This window comes from Cheilinus undulatus, linkage group 11 (assembly GCF_018320785.1).
Source record: "Cheilinus undulatus linkage group 11, ASM1832078v1, whole genome shotgun sequence".
NCBI classification, from domain to species: Eukaryota; Metazoa; Chordata; class Actinopteri; order Labriformes; family Labridae; genus Cheilinus; species Cheilinus undulatus.
This window is the reverse complement of record NC_054875.1, coordinates 31,732,785-31,760,413: the sequence shown is the minus strand read 5'-3', so window position 1 is coordinate 31,760,413 and position 27,629 is coordinate 31,732,785. Positions and strand designations below refer to the sequence as shown.

Genomic DNA, 27,629 nt, shown 5'->3' with positions numbered 1-27,629 from the left:
TTTTTAAATTCCTGCCTGCTTTCTTTGTGAGTTTTAAAAACTTTTAAAAACATTTTGGCTGGATATTTCACTATTTCTGAGATACAAAAGTAGCTTAAGAAAATATTTTTTATATTTTCATACTTTGGGTGTTTGGCACAGTCATAAACAGCTCAAAACATGACCTTTTGGTAGTGTTTCTCTATGCAGAAATCACTACTTGCCCCCCAACTGGAGTTCTCTGCTGCTGCCTGACATCATCTGCAAAGAACCTAGACTTCTTGTATCAAAGGGCAGAGTGAGTGATCCCTGCCATAGCAAAAGAAGGTTCCATTTCTTCTTGTTCACTTCACAACCTTTACATTGACGCTCTTCACCAGCCCATACATGCATTGACATTGAGTCATTGCCCCAATGATCTCTATCAGCCTAATTAAACCAATTAACCTACTGAAATGATTTAACAAGGCTGCTTTAACACCTCGCCAACGCTGTACCGAACCCTGAAGGTACAGCGTATGGAGGCATGCATGTGACTGATCCCTTCCCAGATACACCAAAAGGACAAGCACTGTTTCATATCATTACCATAAACAAATTAGGGCATCGCTCCCTCGTTAGGCCAAATATGTCTCATTAGTGCCACAGCTGAACAAACCTCCTGATTAGGCCTCACTGTCTCTCTTTGAAGCCCGCAAAAGGAGAGTCTATTTTTTAATTAAGCTCATTTGCATTTACAAATGAGAAGCTAATTAATGAGACTCGTTTTCTTGGGCCTTTTTAGGTTGGCAGGAAGCATGTGGAACAGTTTCGACTTGTGAGTGTAGAAGTGAAAAGAGGACAAGAAACTGTGGCCGAGAGTGTGAGAGATGTTTCCGCAAGCAAACTGTTTCAGGTGCATTGTTTCAAATGAGTAAAAACAATATAACTGGTATGTTTTTTAGCCTTCGTGAACCTCCTTTTGCACTCCTCCAAATCCTAGAAAAGACATTATGTTATGCTGCTTATTCAGGTCTGTTTCTGTTTTCACTACAGGCCAAATCTCAGGAGAGTCCACTGAGGGCAGGACGAAGCAGGGAGCATCATGGGTGGCGTGTCATGCAAGGATAAGAAGGTGACAGGGCAAATACGGTGTGCATGTGCATGTGTGGATGCGTTTGTGAACGTGCGTGTTCGTGATAGGAAGAAAAGAGGGAGAGAAAACGGGAAAGAGAGGTGTGATATCATCAATTGAATAACCCTCCCACACAGCATCTGGTGCTCTCTCTCCGGCCGTCTGTCTCTTCCCAAACCACCGTACGCTGATTTTCTGCTTTTCCGTTCCCTTTCTGCCGTTTTGTTGCTTGATCTCTATGTTTCTTATCAGCAGTCTGCACGGTCACCTCTGCTATCTATCCAATGTTGAAATATTTTCAGGTTAGCAGAGAGAGGGAAAACAGCTGAGAGAATCCAGGAGGAAGAAAGTAAAACTGACTGACCGCACATTAACCAGGCAGATGTGCACTCTTTCAGTTCAGTTCAATTTTATTTATACAGCACATTTCATACAAATTTAAACTCAGTGTTATTTTTTTTACTTTGTCCTTTACTAAACTAAAAGCATTCCCACAAAGATACAAAAATCAGTAACAAAGGGGGTCCTAGCCAAGACAGCAGCACTGTAAGACCAACCAGCCAGACCAACACAACAGAGCAAAAACATCTGAAACTTTTAAAAAGAAAGAGGAGAGAATTTGTGGAATCTCGTACATGATGAATGCATGAGGTTGAGAATTACAGATACTAAGGGTTTTTGGAGTCAGCAGAGAACAACGATAAGAAGGTAAACCATGTAAAATGGCATACGAATGTTCCATCCTTCTATTGTATATAGAAGGCAAAGCAACTTTCTTGTACAAATCAAAACGAGGGGTCTAAAATAACAGAATGGAGACAAATCACAAGGCAGTATGAGTGGAACACTCCCAAAAAGGTGATTATGCATGTTAAGAGTGAAGTTAATATCTCCTCAAAACGATCCGATACAATTTTTTTGGGTCTGTTTGTGCTGCTTGCTAGTGTTAGCAACTTAGCTAAACTTTAGCTCTGCTGTCTTAACAGGTGAAATTTGTGTGCTGTCATTGTACCCAATCACATTCTTCAAAGTGGGATGAACAGACACTGAAAGTTTCCTTCCTGTAACTGTAAGATGCATCGGTGATGCTCTGTGTAACACACTTAACTACCTAGCAAGCACTGACTGCTACCGTAAGACTCGTTTGAAGGTGAAAGGCCAGTGAGAGTCATGTATGATTGAAGATCCTGACCTAAACATGGCAGAAAAAGCTAGCATAACAAGCACCAGAGCCCCAGTGAATGAGCTCTAACGTTAAAGTTGGTGCATCAGTCGATCTGTGTTACATTTTTACTGATTCAGGGTTCCAATGCACTTGGATCCTCAGTGTAAGATTGGTTATCCGATTCAGATCGCTTTATCTTTACACCACTAGTTTCAACAGAAATCAGATCAGCAGGCAGGGTGTTTCAGAGGACGGCACCAGAGTGACTTAATACCTCCTCATCGTATTTAGTTTCAACTTTGGGCACATCCAGGAGGCCCATACCTGATGATCTGAGGGGTCTGATTGGATTGTAGTCAGTGAGGACAGAAAGATATTGGGATGCCATACCATTTAGAGCTTAAAAGAAATATTTTGAAACCATTTCTGTACTTAACAGGAAGCCAATGAAAACTGCAGCATTGGTGTAATATGTTCAATTATCTTTGTCCCTTTTGGCACCCGTTTTGGATGAGCTGGAGCCTTACTATCAACTTTTTAGGAAGCTAAAAGGGCACTGCAGTAATCTAATTGATAGATATAAATGCAAGGACAAGCTTTTCAGAGCTGGATTGTGACATGTAGTACATCAGTTTAGAAATGTTTTTCAGATGAGAAAATGCACTTTTGTAAAAGCTGTTATGTGATTTTGTACGTTTAGATTAGACTCAGTAATGACACCAAGATTTCTGACATGTTCTCTGAGCTGTAGGGGAAATGATGATGAAATGGATATGAACTCTTGCCTCTGCTGATGTGAGCCTACTATCAAGATTTCAGTTTGATTTTTACTTGTAAGAAATCCTAAACCTCTGGCTAATTTCTTACTAGATTATCTACAGGACTAGAGGAAAGTGAAACGTAAAACTTAATTTATTCATCAAAAGTATAGTAAGAGACATTGTGTTTAAAGAGACATTATATACACTGCCTGTAAAAAGTATTCACCCCTTGGTTTTTTCTGACTGAAGAAATATTCAACCCCTCCAAATCAGTGTTTAGTAGATGCATCTTTGGCTGCAATCACAGCACTGAGTCTGTGCAGACAGTTCTCAATCAGGCTTGCAGAACCGGACACTGCAATTTTACTCCATCCTTCTTTGCAAAACTGCTCAAGCTTTGCCAGGTTGCGTGGGGATTGAGGGCAAATAACCCTTTTCAAGTCCATCCACAAATTCTCTACTGGATTTAGTTCTGGGCTTTGACTCAGCCACTCACCTTTTGCCATATTCATTTTACCCACTGCCTTTACAATCCTTCAAGGGCCGGCTGCCAAGAAGCATCCCCACAGCATGATGCTGCCACCACTGTGCTTCATGATGGCGATGGTGTGTTTTTGTAACCTTGCAAAGCAGATGGATACGCCCGTTTCCTTGTTTTTCATTGGCGAATCCATCTTGCAAAGCTCCCATCTGAACCGTTTGGGCCCGGTTAGAAAGTGACAGGACCAATCAGGAACAAGGGGCTGTACTTTCAGGTGCAGCAGAGTCATGACGTAAACAAGCAGCAGCAAGAGCTGGTGCAGTTATGGAGGAAGAGATTAGCATGGATGCTGCTAAAGTGCCAGTTTTATCAGAAATTGACGGCATTTCTTCGTTAAAAGAAGACCAGAGAACAGCAGTGAGTTGATTTCTTCTCAAAAATGACAAAGTCGAGTACTTACATGTCTGTTGTTGCCAGGTTATGCGTTATTCGTCATTTGCTGCGCACGCCCAGCTTGATAGCGGCTACATCATGTGTTTTGTTGCTCTGACTGGCCCATAGAGATGTGACAGACAGAATGTTTACCCAACCATACTCCGAGTTTTTTTCAAAGCCTCTGACTTTTTTCAAACGTTTCCGATTGAAGCTGTCCCAGATGGATGTGTGAAACAAATCCATCTGGCGTGTCAGGTTAGTGTTTTTGGTGATGCACAGTGTTTGGTATCTGCCAAACATAGCGTCCTGTCTGATGGCCAAAAAGCACCATTTTGGTCTCAGACCGGGGAACTTTTTTCTGCTTGACCATGGTGTATTCCTAATGCTTTGTGGTGAACTCTAGTTGAAATTGAATCTCAGTTTTCTTCAACAGTGGCTTTCTCTCTGCCACTCTCCCTTAAAGCTTTGACTGTGAAGAACTTGGGCAATGGTTGTTTTATGCAGTTCCTCCCATCTCAGCTGCTGAAGCTTGTAACTTCAGAGTAGTCATAGGTGTCTTGGTGGCCTCTCTCACTAGTCTCCTTGCACAGTCACTCAGTTTGTGAGGACAGCCTGATCTAGGAAGATTTACATATTTTCTATATTTCCTCCATTTCTTGCTGATGGATTTAACTGAACTCCGTGCCTTTAAATTTTTTTTTTGTATCCATCCTCTGTCTTAAAGCTTTCAATAACCTTTTCTCTGAGTTGCTTGGAGTGTTCTTTTGTCTTCATGGTGTAATAGTAGCCAGGAATACTGATTAACCAGTGACTGGACCTTCCAGACACAAGTGTCTTTATACTATGATCGCTTGAGACACATTCACTGCACTCAGGTGATCCCAATTTCACTAAGTGTGAGACTACTAGCACAAATTGGCTGGACCTTTGTTGAATTAGGTCAGGTCCCTTTTACAGGGGGTGGATATTTATGCAATCACTCATTTTACCTTAGATATTTTTATTTAATTGACATTATTTTATAGAACTCTGTTTTCACTTCGACATTAAAGAGTTTTATGGTCTTTTTTTGGTTGAAAAAGCCAAACTATATTGACCATGATTGATTTTTAAATCAATAAAAGGATAAAACATCCACGGGGGTGAATACTTTTAATAGCTAATTAGTATCTCACTTTCTGGTTAACTGTGATTCAGTGTTTCCATGCTAATGAGACCACTGTCCTCTCTGTCCTCCTCTGCCTCACAATTTTTCTTCCTTATCATGGAGGAAGGTCGCTCGGTTCATGCATACCGTGCAAAGGCCTAATACCAGATCGAATGATGAGCATGAAGAATGCTTTTATATTAATAGGCAGAATCCAATTATAAGTTTGTGTGAACTCAGCTAGCTAGGAAAAAAGAATTTGCATTTTAACATTTGGGTTTGATGTTAGATTTGAAGATGAGAGGAGGAGGGAAAACTGTGAAATGAGGAAAAAAGGGGGGGCCGAGGGGTGCAGATGTTGGAATAGATCGAAGTTGGACCTGTTGAAGTAAGAAGAGAAGGTGAGATCATGTAGGTTGAGACACTGTCGTGTTTCAGTGTGAGCGTGCTGACACTGGGCAACATATCTAATTTAATGCGTCTGATTTTTGAATCTAGGTCAGCGTGGTGAATTAGAAACAATCTGCATCCCTCTGCATGGCTACAGTGCAGCCGTCCAATAAGAATCCATGCACATGCGCTTTCACATGCACACAAAACCCACGCATGGAAACACGCTCACACACATCAGTCAAGCCCTCACAAATCCAATTTTAGATACACGCATTAGTATCTCCAAATTCTTAAAGATTTGAGGGAGGAAAATATTAAAGGAATTTCTATTAGTCAGGCTGACAAAAAAAAATGATGTGTGCCTTCGACAAATGAGGGCATGCTTTTTTCACGTAGCAGTTCAGTGCAAAAGAATGATGAGTGTGACATCAGTGTGTGGGAATGAGTGGGATTTGATAGAGTCTGCGCTTTGTTGTAGAAACACTCTTGGTTAATGATATGCCTCTCTCATCCAGCCTTCCCCTCCCATTCTGCGAGCGACGCGGAGAGATAACGAGGGAGCAGACAGCCTAAAAAACTTCACACAAAAGAGAAAAGAATCAGCACAACGCACCATCTCAGCCTTCACTCCGACAAACTTTCTTTTCTTCTTCTTCTGTCTCCTTTTCTCCTCCGACAATCTTCAGATGCTTGTTCAAACTTGTTCAAAATTCGCCTGCTGATCAAGTAGGGGACAGCTGCACTTGTGTAACTCAAACGTTGGGGGGGCTCTCTGGAAACAAGTCCAATGTGAGCGTCGAATATAAACATTTGAGTTTAGCTCAAGGCGGGAAAAGCAGCAGGGTGACGGAGACACTTAACTATGAGAAGTGTTGGTTTGAAAATGTGTTTCCTGCTACTCGGTGCACTTGCCTTGCACCCTGGTGTGGATGAGATTCGTGCACAAGTATTCATGCATGTATGTGCGACTCAGTGGGACACAGACTCGTCCCTCTCCGGAGCACCATGCTCTGATGGATGTTAATGCGGACTGACGCAGGGGTGTCCCCCGAGGGAGGGAACATGGCCAGCGAGGGAGATGGAGGAAGGGTGTGTGTTGGGGAGGTGAAGAGGGGGGGATTCATTCCTCTAATCCTCTCCCTTCTTCACAGAGCAGGAGCGGGGAAGAGGCACTGAACCGCCCAATGAATAAATAAAAGCCTCAGCCCCCGCCTCCCCTCTGCTCCAGCCTGGAGCTCTGCACAGGAGCACTTAAAAGCATTTTAACAAGAGAGTCACTTCATTAAATATGGACTTCCTGTCCGCAAAAACCCTAGAAGGAAAACTCTGGGTGACTTTTCACATTGTGAAATACAGGGAAAAGGGTAGGAGGGACGCACACATGAAAGAGGGTTAAGTGAAACTACAGCGCAGAGAGACAAAAGGAGAGAAATATAAGAGCTGGAGGAAAAAAAGAGAAGCAAGGCGAGACAACAGAAGCAGTGAGGTGGAAATTTGCAAGGACCTTTAAGATCTTTACACATTTGTACACACGAGGGCACTTTTGCACCTATCTATTTTTGTTTTGTAAGTGTAGTTATGCATGCTTAAAGGTGTAGCTTTAAACAAATGTTATAAAATCATTGCAGAGACAAACGACAAGACAAAAATTGAAGGTGATAAAGCTGCAGTGTAAGACGATAAATCCAGCTCAATTACATTCAAACTTCAAAGACTTGCAGTCTGCCTAGTACAAACCTGTTTTTCAGAAATGTGAAGTTATGTAAAATGCCCAAAATTTTATTTCTGATAGCTTCCTTTGTATTTTTTTTGAAGTCTTTGCAAAGCTTTGACTGCCTAAGTTCAGCTCACAGTAGCATTATAAATAAATGATTTGTTATGAAAAGATGTTTGTGTTCAAAAAGAGCGGCTTTTAAAGAGAATTTATCAGCCCCTGAACTGTTTTCCCCCAGAGATGCTGCCAAAAGTCACAAAAGTTCAAGTTAAGTGTGGATCTTTGGTTTGAGTCAGTGTCAAGTATGAGGTCAGGGATCATATAGCAGTGCTGATATTTCTAGAAACTTCCCTGTCATCTACTCTTTAATACGGAAGTACATGCATCCTTTGTGGGGTCTTAAGCCGAGGTCACACTTCACATTTCTTGTCTGTTGGGATGTGTCAGATTAGGTGATCACAGAGCCATGCATTTGTGTGAAAAATGTGACAGACAACACGGAGGGACACAATCAATCATTGCGACCAATGTGATGACGTTGGAAAGAAGAAGGGGACACCCATAAACAAGACTTTAAACAAGCATACTCTAGTCACTGTTCTATATTGCATTTGTCTGCCAATCCACATGTTGTGATGAATGATGCTGCTGTTGCCCACTGGTTGGCTATTTCTCTCCAGCATTTCTGTTTTTCAGTCCATCATGATACTCCATCCACTATGAAACATAAAGGCAGGCATGTTGTTCCCACAGCTCAACAAACTAACTCTAGCTCACTGCAGCATCTCACAGCATCAGCTTCATCACTCTTCTTCTTTGTCATTTGGTTTGTTTACATCTGTGACTGCTGCACATGCAGAGAGCTCTGTGCTCTTCTTATTCAAGGTCACTGATATGGTACAAATCACAGAAGGAAGGAGGAAACGTGAACATGCTAGACTCTCTGCCTGGAGGTTGTAAGGTGTCTCAGATGTGTTTTTGATTGTTGTTCACTATGAGACTCTACATATGATGAAACATGGGATTTTTGGGGTCAATGGGTCCCAAAATCCTGCCACTGTTGAGTCAGGCTATAATCATGCTGAAAATGTATTGTCTGACCTTGACTTTAAAGAGCCATCACAGTAGAATGAAACCTTAATGTCTATAAAGGGTATAACCTGACACACCAGATAGACTGTTTATTATCCATGCATTGATTAACATTAATCTAGAAAACCTCCCATACAAAGTGTTTGGGAAGGGCAGGACTTTTTAAAAAATTCTAAGAAGGTGATCGGACAAGCGTTCTGTCTGTCACATTCTAGACTGGTCAACCAGAGCAACGAGACCAAATGAGGCAGTAGGCATGCATAGCTCCAGTGCTAACCTTAGCTATACAGGCTAGACAAAGCTTGATGGTGGTTAAAATTCATGCTAAAGCTTATCATGAGACATGCAAAGACATCTCTGCTAATAGAAACTTTCGTTGTGGCTCTTTGCTCTTATTTTAATAAAGAAATGTGGTCAAGGTCTGATAAAACTGCCACTAAGTGCTAAGTGCAACATCAGTGGCAGCCATTGCTAACAGTCTAGCAAATCCATCTGCTTGGCAGTGTTATCGAGGGCAGTCATTGACATCGCTTTTCCATCAGACCCCTCCTCTTAAGTTGCACATGGAGACAAAAAATTCTTAGACACAGCTGGATCACAACTGGAGTAAAGCAGGCTAATATCTGCTTGAATTAGGAACATTTGGACTGGAAAGATTCCTGCTGTTTACTAAAGGCACAGTGGACAATAGAAATTTGATATATGGCCATACATGAGGTTTCCTGATATTTGTGTGTAACTTATTTCACAAGGCAGAGCCTGCAGCCCGGATGATTCAGCAGTAGATGTTAAACTTAATTAGTGTCAAAGTTTTGGGTTACCACAAACCTAATCCAATCTCAGTGATCCATTTTCCACTATTCTCGTGTAATTAATTTGTTGTTCTTTCTACGGTGAACAGAGAAAAAAGCCCTTTTCATCACAATGGAGTCACTTAACACATTCAGAGACCAGTGAAGGCAGAGATGAGGATGGTTGTTAGCAGTTGTTACTCAGAGAGAACTGATTAGCATTTCTCTGTTTGGGGAAAATAGAATTTGATCAGGGGAATTGATAACAGCCTAATGTTTGTGCTTAACATTCAAGGTACAGCTGTGAGTATTAGCTTGGTTTAGCCTTAAAACTTAAAGCAGGTGGGAAGGTAATCTACAACCTGCAAAAGCACAGTATTAAACCAAGTCAGTGCACTCTGTTCAATAACATGTCAAAGCTCTCTCAGAGTGCTGCGGTTACTTGGACTGAACTAAAAGCAAAACATGCCAGCAGACTTTAATCAAAGGAAGAAATCTCTCTTTTAATCAGTTATGTGAACCTGTTTTTTCAAGTTATAGCGAAGCAGAAACCCCTAGCGTTGAAAAAAATAGGCCAATGTTTAAGTGTCCGACACAAACGTCTGACATACCGACATGTATAGGCTTCAAAATTCCACTTTAGAAATCAATGTGGGATGTCACTGATCACTTGCAGCAGCTGGAATCAGGCAGGCTGACGCAGTTAGCTCTGATTCAGCATGTCGAATCCCAAACAGCAGATTTTTGTAAGTTGCAAGCAGATAAGAGCAAGACAGTCTGGCTGCAGACATTACTGTGAGACAACGCTGCTGTCAGGACTGCATACATGCTTAAATTTTCAAAATTAATTGGATTAAACTTCCAGTTAGCATTAGGGGTAAGGTAAGGGTTCAGATACCAAAAGATAGAAGTCAAAAACTTGACCTGCAAAACCTTATTAAAACCATTTAATAAAGTGAAGTAAACAGTCTGCCAACAGGAAAAAAGGCTTTTCTGCCTTGAAAACACTATCGCAACTAGTGTAGCTAAGGCTAAAGCTTATGATGCTGTTAGCTACGTAAGCTACATAGGTAGCTGATGATTGTACACCTTTAACAGTTTTGCAAATCTCATAAACCCACATTCTATTCCCATGACGTAGTAAAAGCTAAATAAGCTACGTTATGTTTTCTAAAAATTATTTTGCTACAGAGCTATCTTACCAAAAGCTAACAAAGCTACAGAGATACTCAGTAACTGTGAATCTCATAAAACTACTACTCATAAAACTGGTCTATACAAACAGATTTAAAAAACATCTTCTTTCCCTGTGAGCTTCTTTCCATTCTATCTATAATTTAATCCCGGATTAGACCACTAACATGTATTCTGTTTTACACTGCATTCACACCAGAGCTGTTTGGTCTGCTTAAAATGAACTCCATTCCATTTTCCTGGATAGTCCGGTTCGTTTGGAGTGGTGTGAAAGCTCATATGAACTCTCATTTTTCAGTAGACTGAGTTTTCAAAACATTTTGTTTATTTTACCACAAGATTGCCCCACCATTAATCTGCCTCATGCAGCTATTATGCTGCCTAACGTGACACATTCTTATGACTATAAAAAAAATACGGAAAAAAGCAGCTAATGAACAAGACTGTCCTTCCATATTTATTTTTTCAATAAATCAAGAAATAAATGTCTTTACATTGGATGACCATGAGAGTCATTGCTATGGAAATGATACATCATCTCACTTAGTAACAGCGGTGTGAACAGGTGAGCTTGCAGCTAGGCTTTCCACCGATCGGATCGGCTATATCGGATTGGCCGATATTTTGCATTTCATGCAATTTGTGTGATCGGCTGTAATGTCTTAATTAGCCGATCCGATCAATGACGTCATTGATGTGTTGAAACTTTTTGCAGATGCTCCTGTTGCATTGTTTTATCTGTCTCATTTACTCCGAAGAAGTTCCACACCATCGACATGTTTGTTTGAATCCGACAGCTAGTTTTTTCGAGTCCTGTCACTATGTGACATGACGGACAATAAAGTTTTTTGAATCTTGAATCATTAGCTGTCGGATTCAAACAAACATGTCGGTGTTGAGGGACTTCTTCAGAGTGTCTGAGACAGATAAAATGTAAGCTATTTGCAATCTGTGCAACACTACAGTACCTCGTGGGGGAGCATCTGCACAATGTTTTAACATGACAAATTTTATCAGGTACCTGGATAAGGAACACAAAGAGGAGCATGCCAAGTTGAAGAACCAGAGCATGGAAGAGGAATACAAACAACGAAACAGATGCTGAAGCAAACTACTTTAGACATTACTGCCCTTTATCTGCAGCAGTATGACTGTTAATTTCACAGAGTTGTGTATGAATATTCTGAGACAGCATTACTACCCTTAATTTGCACTAGTGTGGCTTTTAATTTCATGGAGTTATTATTACCTCCACCAACGAGGTTATGTGATCAGCAGGGTTTGTTTGTTTGTTTGTTTGTTAGCAACATAACTCAAAAAGTTATGGACAGATTTTAATTAAATTTTCAGGTAATGTCAGAAATGGCATAAGAAAGTTATTTAAATAGACACATTGCTCCCTCATGTGATCAGATCGGTGATTGGTTTATTTAAACTCACTAATCGGTGATCGGCCCAAAAAATCCTGATCGTGCAGCCTGTCGAATCTTTGGTCTCAACTTGGCTTTAGATCTAAACTAACTGCTAGCATAGAAGAAATACAAATCCCATTGCCACCACAGTCCACCACCACTCCACAGCCTGCTTCAGGGGAGTCTGGAGGTGAAAAATCCTCCATCTTTAAAGATCGCTCTGAGGCAGCAGTGCTGCAGCACTTTGTGTCACTTTCTGGCAAGGGGACATCACTGTCACTCCCGCCTCATCTGGAAAATCCCGTCCTTTAAAAAAACAAAACAACAACAAGAAAAACTCCTTTACCCCTCCTTCCTCTCAGTACCAAACTGCTCACTTTCTGTGCATTTTTTGAAACCATGAAGTGGACAGAGTCAGCTCTGAGCTGGGGGTTCACCTATACTTTAGATGCATACAAGATTTTTTTTTTATAAGAAGTTAGTTGAACAAATTTGTTAAGATTTGAGATTTTTGCATGTTGTGCTTTGAAAGAGTTGCAGACACCTTGTTTATGTCTGTCAAATTTATTAAAAAGAAAAATAAAATCAAAGATAGAATACTCTTATCTGTTCCACCTTGTCATGGGTTTTTAAAATGGATTTTTTGGGTCTTGGTCTTGTCTCTGTCTTGACTCAGTCTCGACCACCAAAAGTCTTGGTCTTGTCTTGGTTTCAGTGCACCCTGGTCTCAGGCAACTCTTGGTCTCGGATAGTATGGTCTTGAGTACAACACTACTGTTGACAAGCAAAGCTGGATTTCTCATTAACTATATTTACACCAGTGGTTCCCAAAAAGAGGCTCAAAGTGATGGCAGGAAGGACACACCTTCACATTATATAGAAACAACATGAAGCTCTGCTCTGCTCCAAGTCCTTCATATATTTCCCATTGATTTGGGAAACCTCCCATGCAGGGAGAAAAATCCTCGGAAGGTGACTGGAAAAATGTTCTGTAGGTTAAATTCAGGACAGGCCCATCAGAGTGAGAACAAAATGAGGTAGCACATGTGCACAGCTCCAGTGCTAACCCCAGGTACTGGCTAGTCCAGCTGTATTTGGTGACTTAAATTAAGGACGAAGCCTATCAGAAGACTTGCAAAAGCATCTCTGCTAAGAGAAGCTTTCAGAGTGGCTCTTTGCTCTTGTTTTGATAAAGGTATGTAATCAAGGGTTCATTTGTTGGAGGTATTTGAAGGAAAATGGAGCAGATTTTGACTGGCTGCTGTGACGTATTTAGTCTCTGACTCCTCCGACAGATGCGGCTGCTGAATTGGGACATAGCTTCAGAGATTACCTTGCACATGAACTGACCCCTTCCATTCTTTCATCACCCAACACATTTAGAGTTCAGTAACACAGGCTCATTTTTATATCCAAATCTCTTTGAAGAGGCTTGTGAATTGCATCGTGGTAAATGTGCCCAGTTGAATGTTGTTTTTAAGGAGATATTTCTTAGATAGCTGTTGAGATTCATTCAGCATTTGAGACCACACAACTCCCCAGGGCATTAAATTCATGCACTTGTAGTCTTCAAAATCTCCTGTTGACTTAAGACAGTGAAGGGCTGCGGCACCTTTAAGGGGGGCCAAAGCGACTCCAAAGTGGGTCAGAGTAAAAATATCTTCAACAATTATTCATGGTACCCCGCCTATCTCTACCATACCTCCATCCTGTGAAAAAATCTGCATAGCACTGCAGTGAGGGGAAACAAAATGGAGAGCAAAAGATAAGTTAGGGGGGAAATATGCAGGAAAGAAGAGGTTTTGGGCAAATAGAGAAAAGAAGAGGGCTCACAGTTAACTTATTTCAGCTTGGCTTGCAGTGAAGTGTGGGTGCAGTGTGCAATGCACAAAGAACATCGTGCAATGTGTGCCGTACAAACACTTCCTTTGATGCCTGATGAAAAATTTTCCAAACATTTGCTCCGTCGTCGACAGCAAACCTCCCACCAAACACCAACATTGTTCCCACCATAGAAAGTGACTGCCAATAGTGGCTGAATTAAACATCTACTTCTACATCATGTAACTTTCAGTCTCTTCTAATTGAAGGAAAAGGTTTGGATTTGGATAACTGTGCATCGCGTCTGTGATTGGACACAAACAGTGACTGTCGTTTTCTGATTTGTGACAGCGGTGGGAATTTGGAGACTTTGTGTTGGTTGCTTAAGGTTGAATGAGAGCGAGGCTTGAGGTTTGTTTTGTTTTTTTGTGAGTGCCTGTGTGAAAAGCATCATGATTGGAGCGATGAATAAGATCAAGGGCTGTGATTGGTTGCAAAGGAAAACTAGATTCCAGTGCAGCAGAGGGCTGTCATGGCTGCCAGGTCCCTGTAGGTCTGCACTGTAAATCCACACATTAATCAGAGCCGGCAGGGAGAGATCAAAGGAGCCTGCTCCATCTTTACTCAGAGCAGCACTTTGAAGTGAGCGAGCCTGTGTGTGTGTATGTATGTGAAAAAGAGCGAGAGGGCCTGAAAATTAGGATAGAGGAGTTAGCCTGGAGAGAATAGACCTTATTTTTAAATACTTCTGCCTCAAACACAGTAACAATAATCAGTTTATCTTGATCATAAACCCTTACTTATAAATACACTCCCAGTCCTTTACATCCACAGGAAAAACAGCAACAGAGCACTCAACCTGGTAAATTTAACAAAGCACACACGGATGCTTGCCACAACACATCTACAACCATGTATTAACACGCACTTGTGCTCCTGCACACATGCATTGTTCCTATCAAACATGACAGCCCTGCCACAGACTCAGCAATGTAAATACTCTACTGCCCCATGGTGGTACTCCTCCGTCACTGCAATGCCAGTCTTATACATACAGAGTCTCAGGCGAATGCTGTATGCCACCATTGTACTGGCAGCTGAGCAGTTCAGTTGCCATGGCGACACAGCGCTGCAGCACAGGCTGTAAAAGCTTCATGTATTATTTGTTGGTGTGTTGACACTTTTGCGTTTTCTTCCATTTGTCTGTGAATCAGAAGCTTTTAGAGCTCAGTCCTTCTGGAGAAAGGTGACTGCTCTGTGCAGTGCTGACACTTGAACACTAGGGGATGTGATCCCAGAGGACTGACGATTAAAACTGTGAACTGCATACTTGTCTTTCCCTAAAACAGTCAAAATCACCGGGATTTTTTCTCTCTAGAGCTTTTCTTCTGTATGCATCTGATTAATAAATTGTTTTTGTATGGCGGGAAATTTCAGAAACATTCAGTCGAGAGAATCACTGGAAATCCCAAACACTAACCTACACAGAACTTGCTAATTTTAAATTGACTGGTATACATAAAATACGGGAGGCAGAGCCGTCAGTTATCATGGCCCCTCTCTTTTAGAAGAATCCACCAGTCAGGATTTCCTCCCCATTTTAAGAGTAGTCTTATAACTTTGTTCAATAAATATATTAAAAGTATGCTATGCTTAGTTTAGCTGCTACATGCCTAGACTATCAAGGGACCTAGCACATTGACTTCCTGTAGCTTATGTATTACCCTCAACTCATTGGCTTTTCTGCCATCTGCTGGTCAAAGTATAGTACCTCATCATGTAGTTGATAGATATTAGAGGTGTAGTAACTTTTTTGAGTTTGACTGATAAATGGTTTCTTTGGAGCAGCTGATCACTGAAGAATTTTGCTGTTTCAGAGAAAAGCTCCATAAAACCAATGGTGGCAGAATTCCTTTAGCAGCTCCTGTTCCCCGTCCTGTGTCTGCGCTTTGCTAGTCCCTGTTACATTGCCATTTCTTTCTGTATAAAAAGAATATATATGCTTATTAGTTGTTATTAGCAAGGGCGCACATAAGGGGAATAAAGGGACGTTTTCAGGGGCCCAGCCAATAGGTGCGCCCATGGAGGTCAGGAAAATCATGGTGCATTGTGAAATTAATCTGTGATAACCATATTTTATAACTGACCTGAATTATAACCACTCCCATCAAAGCAACAAAAATTGAACTTTACTTATGCTGTAGTACAACATGGTCTTTTTCAAGATGTAAACCCTTTTTCTTAAAACAGAATTAGCTTCTTTGGTAATGTTAACCATGAGGATGGTCACATCGGATAAACCATTTGGAAAGTAATGTCAGACTTTATAGCTAAGCCATGATGTGCACAAATGTCAGGATACCGCAGAATAAAGTAGAAGACACTGAAATAACCACAAAGGAGAAATAATTAAATAATTGCAAAATAAAGCAGAAACTGGCAAAAGTAGGTTAAAAGTAGGGGTGGGAATCACTAATGGCCCCACGATACGATATTATCACCATACTTGGGTCACGATTTGATATTGCGATTTTTAACATTTTGCAACACAGTGAGTACTGCGGTACAATATACGGCGATATGTTGCTATCTATACCATGTTTTCAACTGTTTAGCTGATTTAGCATTAGCTTTGCCCTCATGTTTGTTGTATTTCTGCAGTATTTTATTTTCATCCAGCACTTCTTGCAACCTCATGTGTCATGTCCATCTCATTCATGCCCTGCTTGCATTCCTAATGTCCTTCCTGTGGTGCTGCCATGTTTGTTGTACTAACTTTCTCCGGCTCTTTGGTCCACCTCTGCCAACCTCACTGGACAAACAGTTGTCTGAAAAATTGTTTTTATTTTTCCATTAGCAATTACTTTGAAAAAATTGATATTAGGTGGACGAGACGATACGATATATCACCAGACAAAATATCGCAATACTATGCTGTATCAATTTTTCTCCCACTCCTAGTTAAAAATAGCAAAAAATAGACATAAATATGTGGTGAAAAGCAGTCAAAGAGTGGCAAAAATGGCACCAATGAATAGTTTGAACATCAGGACCCAATAATAGCTTGACACACTCTTCAGCTCTACTGTTAGCCAGGACGCTAACACCAATGCTATTGATCCAACACGCACATTGATCACACCATCAATAAATCACATCTGGGCAGGGATTATTTAATTTTTCAGGGGCCCAGATGTTTCTATAGGCAGACCTGGTTATTAGTAACACCAGTTTATTTCTACAAAACCTCAAAACAACTGCAGTCTTATGACTGCTTCATTTGACCACATCTGATTGAGTCTTTAATGTCACTGTCATGGCTGTCAAGGCTGTCAACACATTTCACATCTATGAAAACCATCAATTTAATAAGTTAAACCAAGGATGTCTAAAAAAGTTCAGATTTTACTGTGCACATAACAAAATCACTCTTGAGAGGGTTTGCATCCTGAGCACACAAATTAGCTTTTGGAAACTAGAACAAGCACTTCAGTTGGATTTTAAATAGTGCACTTAAGATATTTTTCCACCCTCTGGGACTTAGGGGACTACATAATATTACTATACCATTATAAAGAACATTATTCAAAGAATTAGAATTAATTTCAGAATTTCTACAGTTAATCCTGATTAATCTCACCTTTCTGTCATATTTTGAAATCTCACTATTTTCCATTTAAAGCGGTTTCCGTCTGTCTTAAACTAAGGGTAACCGTGAAAGGGTAAATGCTTGATAACTCTGCAGATGACTTTTGACTCATCCACTGAGCTATCTGTGAGTTTTTTAAAAGTGAAATGAGACACTAGGGAGCAGTGGTGTACTCACTTTAATCATTGTGGCTGCAGGGGGAGGCTGAAGTGCCTTGACCAAAGTTTGCTGAAAGAGAGAGTAGAAAAGGTCTTTATTGCTGTTGTCCAGCAAAAAATGAAAATATGAATGCAACTCAGTCTAGTGAAAACACCACATAAAAAACACAGGACAATTGACATGTAGTTAAAACATAATAAATAGGTGAAAAAACTATCATTTAATGAAAGCTAAATAAGGTTGAAAACTAGATACTGCACATTTGCACATTTCTAGGAATAAAGTAAAGTGCAAGATCAGAAAGTGAAGGTTCTTATTGTATTTTGGAGTTTAGTGTGTAGATGGCTGTGATAAAGAAACTGTCCTTTAATCTGGTAGTGCATGTTTTTGCAGACCTATAATGTCTGCCAGAGGGCCGTGGTTCAAACATGTGGTGGCCGGGGTGTGTGGAGTCTCTGAGAGGTAGGTAGGTACTCTAATGTCATTGCATATTTCTACACAGGGAAATGCAGTTTTGCAACAATCAGGGCTGGGCAATTAATTGCAAATTAGATTAGATCACAATATGGCCTGCTGCAATTTTCAAATCACAGATAGTGCAATATTGCTTCAACCTGAAATGTGTCAATATAGCAGTTTGATAAATCTTTTTTTCATGCTCTACACATTATGTAAACATTCAAGTGTCTTTTTTTGTTTTTATTCTTATGACAAAAATTATACTTTTCTTGTTCTTGTATTTGTTTTTCTTCATTGAAATGAACATAATATAAAAAATGGTTATCCCCTTCAATATAGCAATTGATATCATATTTGCTATATGAGCCAAAATCACTGTAAGATTTTTTTTTCTAAATCTTTTATCCCCAGTTTAACTCAGTGCTTGTTATAATATAGAATGGTTTCTTGCTTATATTGTTGAACAACACATGAGATGAGGAACCTAAAAATAATCACATATTAATCTGCAATCATAACAATGGGGGGAAAAAAACACAGTTAGATTATTTTCACAAAAATTATAAAAAGTTGTCCAAATAATAAAGTCAATCACCCCTTTACCCAATAAATACTCAAATTCATACATAATCATATAAAGCCAATAAAAACATTAAAAAGTGCAAAGATTAGTGGTTGAGCAGTAGATTCACATCCCTGGAGCTAAAGAGACAACCAGAACTGAAATCTAACTGGCCTCAAGTGCCACTCTGCTATAACAAACCACCATCTATAACTACAGTATTTACCTTAACAGAGGCAGGACTTCTGTTAAATCAACTGTACTTCTAGCTTTCTTTATATTTCCTCTCATTAAAACTTTATTCTGACTTTGTAAATCCTAAAGAATTAAACTGAGAAAGTTTGCCACTCTGTTCTGTTAGCGATAGTCAGAACTGTATATATTCAAAGATTTAATGTCAAATTCAAGGTTGAATTATATACCATCATCTTTAATACAGCTGTCTTCTTTTGACATCTATTATTCATAAATGTACGTCGTTAAAAAAGATAACTACCGACAGAAAACCTTAATATGCTTGCTACTTGTGTGTTTGCACACATATCACCGTGAAATTAACGTTTACAACTTAGATAGTATTTTAATAAAGTTAATCTTGAACCTTTTAGTCACCATTTTCAGTCTGTCTCTGTGTGGGTAGGTTTTATCTTATTTAAATGAGATATGCTGATTATATTTACTCACTGACAAGCTTAATAGCACTTTAATAAAGGTCTTGTAATGACTATAATTGGGTTGTCAGGGCAACATGAAAAAACACTGAAGTGCAGCTGTGCAAACAGAATATAAAAAAGGGAAATTCAAAAATTAAAGAAAAAGAACTATGAAACACAGACAGGTAAAATGGACAAGAACATTTTACACAAATTCCATCAGATGTATTTTAAGGCATTCAAATGTGCAATTTTGAATACACCAGTGTGACTGATATAGTTTGGAACCAAAAAGTCAAGTGTTTTTTTGCTGCACTTGCTATAGTTTTAGATAAACACTCATGCATCACATACCACTTATTTGGATGTACAGACTCTGAGTCCTTAGTTCCCAACTTGGGGTCTGGGACACTTTGGGGCACACAAAGCTTTGTCTGCTTTGAGGTTATCGAAATTCTATTTGCACATATTAACTACAGCCATAATAAAGCAGATAAGTAGTTTATTTCAAGGGCTTTTGGAAGGAATGTGAAACATTTAAAATTTCTGTTGATTTTAACAGCATGGCATCTTTTTTCCCTCTTATATGGGGATTGGGGGGCTCAGCATTTACTTGATATGGAAGGGGGAGCTTAAAGGTAAAAGGGTCTAGAACCACTGCACTACATAATTTACAACTTCATGTATATAAAATCAATTCCCTTGCCTATTTTATCAGTTACTCTTCACACTTGTTTTCATATTTACACTGTCTATTGTTCATTATTCTAGTCATACCTACATATAGCTGTGTTTGCTACTTCCTGTTTGTCTTTCTGTTATGCAACACACACAACAATTAATTCATCTGCACTTTAATTATTCCACACAATGCATGCCAAACAGAAAAGGGAATGCACTTCACACATCAGTCTTTAATGGAGGGTTCCGTTATCACTGCATACACCAACTATTAATAAACTAATCATATATTGCTCTACGTGTTCAATCAGTCATTTGGCTTTACCACCACAAGGTGGCACCATTAGATAAAATTCCATGAGTCGTGGAAATAGAAAAGTGAGATGTACTATATACTGTTGTAGCAGATCACACATGGCATTTTCCCAGTGTAATGCACCATACTGACCACTGAGTGGTAGGCTAACCTTCAATATGAAGTTCCATACTTTGCACACCTGTTTGTTTCCCTCATAAGACCTTTACCTGAAAAAATGTAATGATTTTTATAATACTTGTTGGGAGGTTCTTCTCTTAAGCCTCATGTGTATTCACTGGGGTGCCCACAGAACTGGCTGTGCACCTGAAAAACTAGTGAATGGGACCTCCCCAGTTGTGATTTATTGATAATACGTATGTACTTGTGTTGGATCAGGAGCACTGGCGCTAGCGCCCTGGATTGCAGCTATTTGGGTTCTGATGTTCAAATTATTTATTTGTGCCACTTTTTAACCCCTTTCATTGCTGTTTTTGCCTGTTTATCCACATTTGTTTTATCATTTGACACAGTTTTGCCACTTAAACCTCTTTTCACCTTTTTACTGCCCATTTTGTCACTTTTTTCAAATCATATTTGCTGCTTAATTCAGTTTTTTCCCTTTTGAACCTATTTTTGCCACTCTTAAACCACTTTTCACCTTGTGTTTCTACTGATTTTTGCCACTTTAAACCCATTTTCTCATTTATTTTGCAGCTACTTTAATTTTAGTTCCTTCAGTTCCTTCTACTTTATGTTTGTGGTATCCTGATGTGTGTGCACATCATAGCTTAGCTATGAAGTCTGACATTACTTTCCAAATGGTTTAGTCAATGTGCACATCTACATTGTTAATCTTACCAAAAAAGGCAATTGTGTTTTAACAAAATGAGTTTACATTTGGAGAGAAGCTACACTGTACTACAGCAGTAAATAGATAAATAACATTCATTTTTGTTGCTTTGATAAGAGTGGTTTATCAGGTTAAATATAAAATATGGTTATCACAGATTAACCTCTATTGGGCCCCTAATTGGATGGGTGCTGGAGAGCTTTCACCTTTAACCCCCCCTTATGGATGGCCTTGAGTATTCATATAAAAACATAATAATGGTTAGCAAAGTTAGAACGTATGATATGGCTCAGCTGTAATGTCATGGTGACTTTTGTCTTTAATATCTGTGATGACTGCAGGGGCAGTTTTAGTCATTTTGAGGCCCCTGGTTAAGATCGACCAATAAGAGGCTATCCCCTGTTTTGCAAAAACGATGACAGTGAGTGGACAAAATATTTCAAGCATCTTTTTTTCAGATAACAACACCAGAGAACTACAGGGCAGACCCAAATACACAAATACCAGTACTCGCTATTAACTTAAACTCACGCCATCTAAGATACCTACATATTTTAACATACTTCTAATGCAGGGATAACTTCTAAAAAAAAAAAATAAAAACAAAACATGCTCACTACTGTAACACCAATCTCCTGTCACAAATATGTTTTATATTGAATGCCATATTACCACACAGTAATGTCATCCCCTTGATAAAAAGGTATTTTGGAGCTTTTTGAGGCACCTGCACCTTACTGTTGAGGCTGACCCTTGGATTTTTGGATCATTAAAATCTATTTTGATGCCATTTTTTTCACTTGTTACCCCTTGCTTACACTGAAGATACACGTCTTCATCACTGAAAGTAATTACAGATGTGTAACTCATATTTGATGCATGATGATTATATCCAGAGGCCCCCTGGAACAAGAGGCCTCAAGCAAACAGCCTATAGATGTCTGGTTATCTTCAGTTGGAAGTTTGTGACATGCTTCAATAAATATATTTTAATGGCAGCTTAAAGTTCTCATAGTGTCTGCAGATATGTGTCACTTGGCCCTGGAACTCTAAGTACTGGCACCGACTGCATGGATCCACTCTGACTCTGCTGTGGTGTGCAAGGTGAGTGGCTTTTAGTGGCACTTCCTCCATGACCTTATCCAACACACACTCAGGAGGTTTGTCACTGTCATCCCGTCTCTCTGTCTGTCACAAGTGTCTAAATACACAAATCCAAAGCAACGCAAAAGTAGTGTGAATCAGAAACAACAGAACCAAACCTCACAATATCGCTCACTCAGTGTCCTTCTGCTCTCTTCACTTATCTCTCTCTGCTTTTAAGACATCTACTACAGACAGGTGAGTCCTTTTAATGCACGTGCCTGTCTAATACTGCTCTGTTAATGTTGAAATTGAGATCGTGGTGTTGATTTTAAAGTAAAATACCAACAAGCCAGCCTATTTCTCCTCCAGTATTACCTTAATGTCAAACAAGTGAACTTGGTGTTGAAAGAAAATGTTTAATTGAGATATAATAGAGGAGTGGACAGGAGCAGCAGAACGGCCGCGTGTCAGTTTGTGCAGCAATTATCACATTCTGATCGAAAGTGGGAGCAGACTTGCGCTCTTCCCGAGTTAATTAAAACGCCCCCCTGATTGGACGGGCTGATAATCCCCGGCGGGCCTCGTGCTCCTACTAACTTGCGAGCAGGGCAGAGCGCGAGTCACAATCTGCCCAAGGCGAGGGAGGGCAAAGAAGCACGCGCGAGAGGAGAAACCGAGCGTACGAAGGGGGGAACACGAGCGCTCCGCATCTCAGCGAGCACAATTAGACACAAGTGTTGTTGAACGTGGGCTATGCGCGCAACAAGGGGGGAGCGCAGAGTACAGAGGAGGTGAATGCATGTAGAGGCTTAGCTTCAGACTCACAGCCTCCTTCTTCAAGAGTCACTGCGCGCGCTGAGGAAACGAGTGAGGGGAGAGAGCAACTCCTAGAAAACAGCAACTCTTGGAGAGAACTACGTGAGTACGAGCTACAGTTTTCCCAACAAAAGATAGGCTAGAGAGAGGGAATAAGAAGAAGAGTAGACTTTTCCTGGAAGAAAACATGAATGTCAGCGAAGAGAACCTGCTCAAGTCCATCAGCAACGACGCGCTCCTCGACCTGACGCAGCGCTACGGCCAATCAGCCTTCGGCTTCGGCGCTGGCCATGGTGCTGGAAGCCCCGGCCGGTTCCCGCTCACACCGACCACCGACTTCCTCTCCGGGCAGACCGCGAAGTCCAACGAGAGCGGCGGGGAGCACACGAGCGACGACGAGGACGGCTTCGACTCGCTGGAGTCCCGGAAGAGGGGGTCATCATTTGGGGACGACAAGCCCGGGGGGCCCCTGGCCAAGAAGTCCAAAGAGCAGCGGTCCCTGCGGCTCAGCATCAACGCCCGGGAGAGGAGGAGGATGCACGACCTGAACGACGCGCTGGACGGCCTGCGCGCCGTTATCCCGTACGCCCACAGTCCCTCGGTGAGAAAACTCTCCAAAATAGCCACTCTCCTCCTGGCCAAGAACTATATCCTCATGCAGGCTCAGGCTCTGGAGGAGATGAGGCGGCTGGTGGCGTATCTGAACCAGGGACAGACCATAACCTCACCCATCCCCACCGCTCTGGCGCCATTTGGACAGGCTGCCGTCTACCCGTTCTCGGGCTCTGCGCTCACCACCTGCGCCGAGAAGTGCACCACGTACTCCGGGACACCGTCGACCCTCTTCAAACACTGCAACGACAAGCCTTGATCCGGTTTCTCTTTCTTCCCTGAACTTTTTAACCTTAAATGCACCCATGTTGATCTCTCTCTCTCCCACTCTAGTTCTTTTAAAATCATTCTGTGGAAAATAAGAACAAGTTTAGTAAGTAATTATAAGTCATTATACTGCGATGTGTCATCCAGATTTAACTAAAAGCAACAGTTTAGGCCTTCTGATAAGTCACTTTGTCGCTCGTACTTTACAGGCCATCTCCAAGTGATCAGTTTTAGTTTTCAGCTCTTGTTTGTAATCTATGCAACATTCAACAACATGACAAGTAGAAATGCCAAGACCTGATCTCAACTTTCACATTTAATTAGGAGGAATTCCCTTGACTGACTGTCCTGAAACTGTGTGGGGGAAAATGTGATGTTTGGCTGATTTATTCAAACTAATAATTTACTGATGTGTTGACAAGTTAATTTTTCCTTTCTTGGATTTTCAGTTCTTGCACATCTTACATGATTGTACTGTACAACTGTGTAAACTCCGGCGATACTAACACTTATATAACTTACAGCCTATACACTGAAGAAGCGTTCTGGTTGTGTTGCAACATGAATTTCATATATTGTTTATATGTCTTTATAATTAAAACACATATCTATGCTTGGACCCGGTTTGCTTCATTTCAACACCCATTTCACTGCTTTAAAAATCACGCGCACTTTGGATTAAATTGGGCATTCCTAGACCATTTTAAATCTTAATATTTCCAACACTTTTTCAAAATTTATTTAGGTTATATTTCATGTTGTAATTTGTGTTAAGTAATCTCTTGATGTAAAGAAAATGTTATTTTAAAAATACACACAAAAACAAGGATTTTATGCGTAAAAGGAATGCGTAAAATGGCGAAATCGCCTCTAACGCTGCTTATCAAAATGTCGAACATCTATCAACCTCCCCAAAATGAGTTGGCAACTTAATTTACTTGCATGAGAAACCCCTGACGTGCAAAGCCGGGTCTGAGCGCGCTCGCAGGCGCTGGTGGGGCCTGTTTGGCACGCAGCAGGGTCGGTGGCGCTGAGGGGAAGGGCGCAAGAGCCGCCCGGGGCACCTAGGACCTGTCTCTGGGGATTTGGGTGATTGCAGGCTTCTTTGGCGGGCTCTTGACTCTGGACAGCTATTAACACGATTTCAGCCCCTGTCTCCCTGCTTCACTTAATTCACTGAGCGTCACTGAGACACTTCTGGTTGCAGGTTTCGTCCATTGAAAAGATTTAGGAGAGAAATTTGATGCTTGTTTTTAGATTTCTAAATCAATCTGAAACTTGCTCTACTTTGGCCCCAACAAGGAACCTAATGCTAAATGTGTCATATTTTTGTATTAATGACAAATTTTGTGATCTAAATTAAAACATATCCTGCAGAAAAAAAAAATAAACAGCTGCCTAAGAAGAGAATTGTTTTAGCTGCATAATGTACAAATGAGAAATAGAAAATATTTCCAGCACAATTTAAGTTCTGATGCAATATCATTGATCTGCCAAACAAAGAAATTAAACTTTAAATTTAATGTCCAAAGCCAGTTCCTACCAGCCTCCATTTCCACTAAAATAACTCCTAAATTATAATCCAACAGGTGCTTTTTTTGTGCCTGTCGTACATAAGACAAACCCTCCAGATTCTAACACAATCATATCAGTCTGGTCCATTTCTGCCCGTCAAAGAGTGACTAAGTGATCCACCGCAGTCTCTCTCTCTCACACACTCACAATTTAGCTCCTTGTCACAACAACAGGCCACCCATGGCATCTTAAATTGGCCCTCTGATGACACATGTCTCATCCGAGGGCCTCACGAGACGTTCAGGGCAGTGAGGATGAAATGTGACAAATGCTGCCGATGATGTTAGGACTTGGGCCCTGCGCTCCATCATTCCCTGTGCAGCCTAATTGCCCTAAATGGGATGGTTGCCTTTTTTTTCTGCACGGACGACTGGGTGGTCACTCTCCCTCCCTATAGGCCTTTAATGCCGTGCTGCTGGACTATATGTTTTGTTGTGTCACCTTATTATCTTAATGGGTGTCAGCGTGCATGGTGGCTGGGTGTCACTTTGCATGTAGGCTTCATCTTTACATTGAGACGGATCTGTGATAAAGCCAGTGTTTAATGGACCTGTAGCTTACCAGCAGTGACTGATGTGTGCATTAACTCACTGATTATCTTCTTCTCTCTGTGACAGAAGAGTTTGGGATGTGTTAGTTGACTGTGCTTTTTCTTTTGCTTGCTTAACACCAATATCCTAAAAGCAAAGAAGTGTATGCTTATGTCACTCTGTGTTGACTTGTAGATTGGATAATACATCCACTGATTTTATTTGGATACTGAGTCAGTTGCAGTGTTTTCTGAAATGGGTGCAAACCTTGTTTGGAGTTTTATGCGTTTAAAAAAACAGCACAATTTACAAGAAATTGAAAAGAAATTTGATCAGAATTTTATGAATAAATTAATTTTTTTGGAGCAGCACAGCCAACAGTTCAACGCCTCGATTTGCCCTGGGCATGCCCCTGCTTAAAGCCTCATGTGTGTATGAAGATGTTTCCAAACTTGAGAAGGCTGCGATAATTAGAAAATGTCTGAAAGGGAGAAACACCATCACTGTCATATAACTGACGTTCTTGGTTTGATTTTACCTACATCACCTCTACACGCCCCTGCATGTTATGTTTAAAATACTGCATGTAATATAACAAATATTCATATAAATTCTAGTAATTGTGTCACGCTGAAGCTGCATGCTGTCACAGTCTATTTAAAGGAGGGAAAAACAGCACAGTTTAACTGGTGTAAGATAATACCTTAACCCTTCACCAAGCAATATAAATGGCTGACGATTCATGGCAATGTGAGCAAATGAAAGGATGTTTGTGAGCAGAGTTAATGATTAAGAATAAAACTTTTGATTTTGCCAAATTTTCTAAACTGATATATTTTATTTTCCTACTTGGACCAGCCTTTACTTATGGGACAAGACCTATCTTTAAAAAGACGAATGCCAAAGGCGCAGTGAGGGGGTGGCTTACAGGGCTAAAGGACCGGGTGTTTTTTAAAAAGCCCGGATTCATAGGTTTGTTAAAGGCTCAGTGTAATGATCAATGAAATCAAAAAGAAATCATTTGTAGCATGCATGAGGACATGGACATTTGGCAAACTGAATAAAATCAATATCTTTTTTCTTAATAGTAGATAACATTTTGTGTTTTAAAAAAGATATCCAAATCAAGAGCCCATTTAGCTTTAATGCTCATTTTTATAAATAAATAGTGCTAATTGTAAACTTTACACTTAATTTAAACCCTATCCTTGTATAGATTTAAAAAGACAAATATCAGAAGAAGTGAAAGTGAGAATTATTGGTCTTTAATACCATGTATTACACAAAACAGTAAAAAAGTAAAAAAAAAAAAAAATAAATAAAGAGCCGTGTTAAGTTAAAAAACCAAAATAGCTATTTCAGCTCTATTTTTCTGAACACATTTTTAAGTTTAAAGTAAACGGTACTTGATCAATCTCAGTTTTATTTGACAATATTCACTTTACATGCAGTTTGTCCAGAATTCCTCTGGGCATTAGACACTTTTGCACCATGCGTGAAGTTATCCACTCAGTTAGAGAAGTCCCGCCTGTGACTCACTTCGACAAAGCACGAATGATGTACTGAACTCTGTGGAAGAGCACTTCCTGGGTCAAAGTGTACCCCCCCAGGTTTTGTTACTCGTAGTGAGTCAAATAAGCTCACGTTTGGTGGCATGGTTGTTCATAATTACAATATGTTAAAGACATAGGGGATGGGAAATGTGTAAACAATATATTTTAACTTGAGTTATACTCAAAAATGTTTATTTCCACTACTTAGAAACATTCACGTCATCAGTTATCACAAATACTTTGAGTATTTCCAACTTAAGTTATTGCAGTGTATGATTTTAGAATGATGGGCACACTTTGAGAATCATAGCATTCAGTATAAAGGATGTTGGCTGTAAAGGGTGTTTTTCTTTTTAAGATGGAACTGCCTCATTTTGCCA

The 27,629-nt window shown here is 40.3% G+C and overlaps 1 protein-coding gene and 1 long non-coding RNA gene across 2 annotated transcripts in view; one reads left to right on the top strand and one right to left on the bottom strand.

Annotated features, from left to right (window-relative positions):
- Positions 1–27,629, bottom strand: part of LOC121517679 — a 60,790-nt gene that overhangs the window by 15,918 nt on the left and 17,243 nt on the right. Inside the window, exon 3 of the long non-coding RNA XR_005992570.1 lies at positions 17,326–17,376. This is a non-coding gene — a long non-coding RNA (uncharacterized LOC121517679). The remainder of the gene's footprint in view (positions 1–17,325; positions 17,377–27,629) is intronic.
- Positions 22,514–24,208, top strand: bhlhe23 (basic helix-loop-helix family, member e23). Its single transcript, XM_041799643.1, has one exon. It carries the CDS (start codon positions 22,900–22,902, stop codon positions 23,581–23,583), a length of 684 nt encoding a protein of 227 aa, XP_041655577.1. The 5' UTR covers positions 22,514–22,899; the 3' UTR covers positions 23,584–24,208.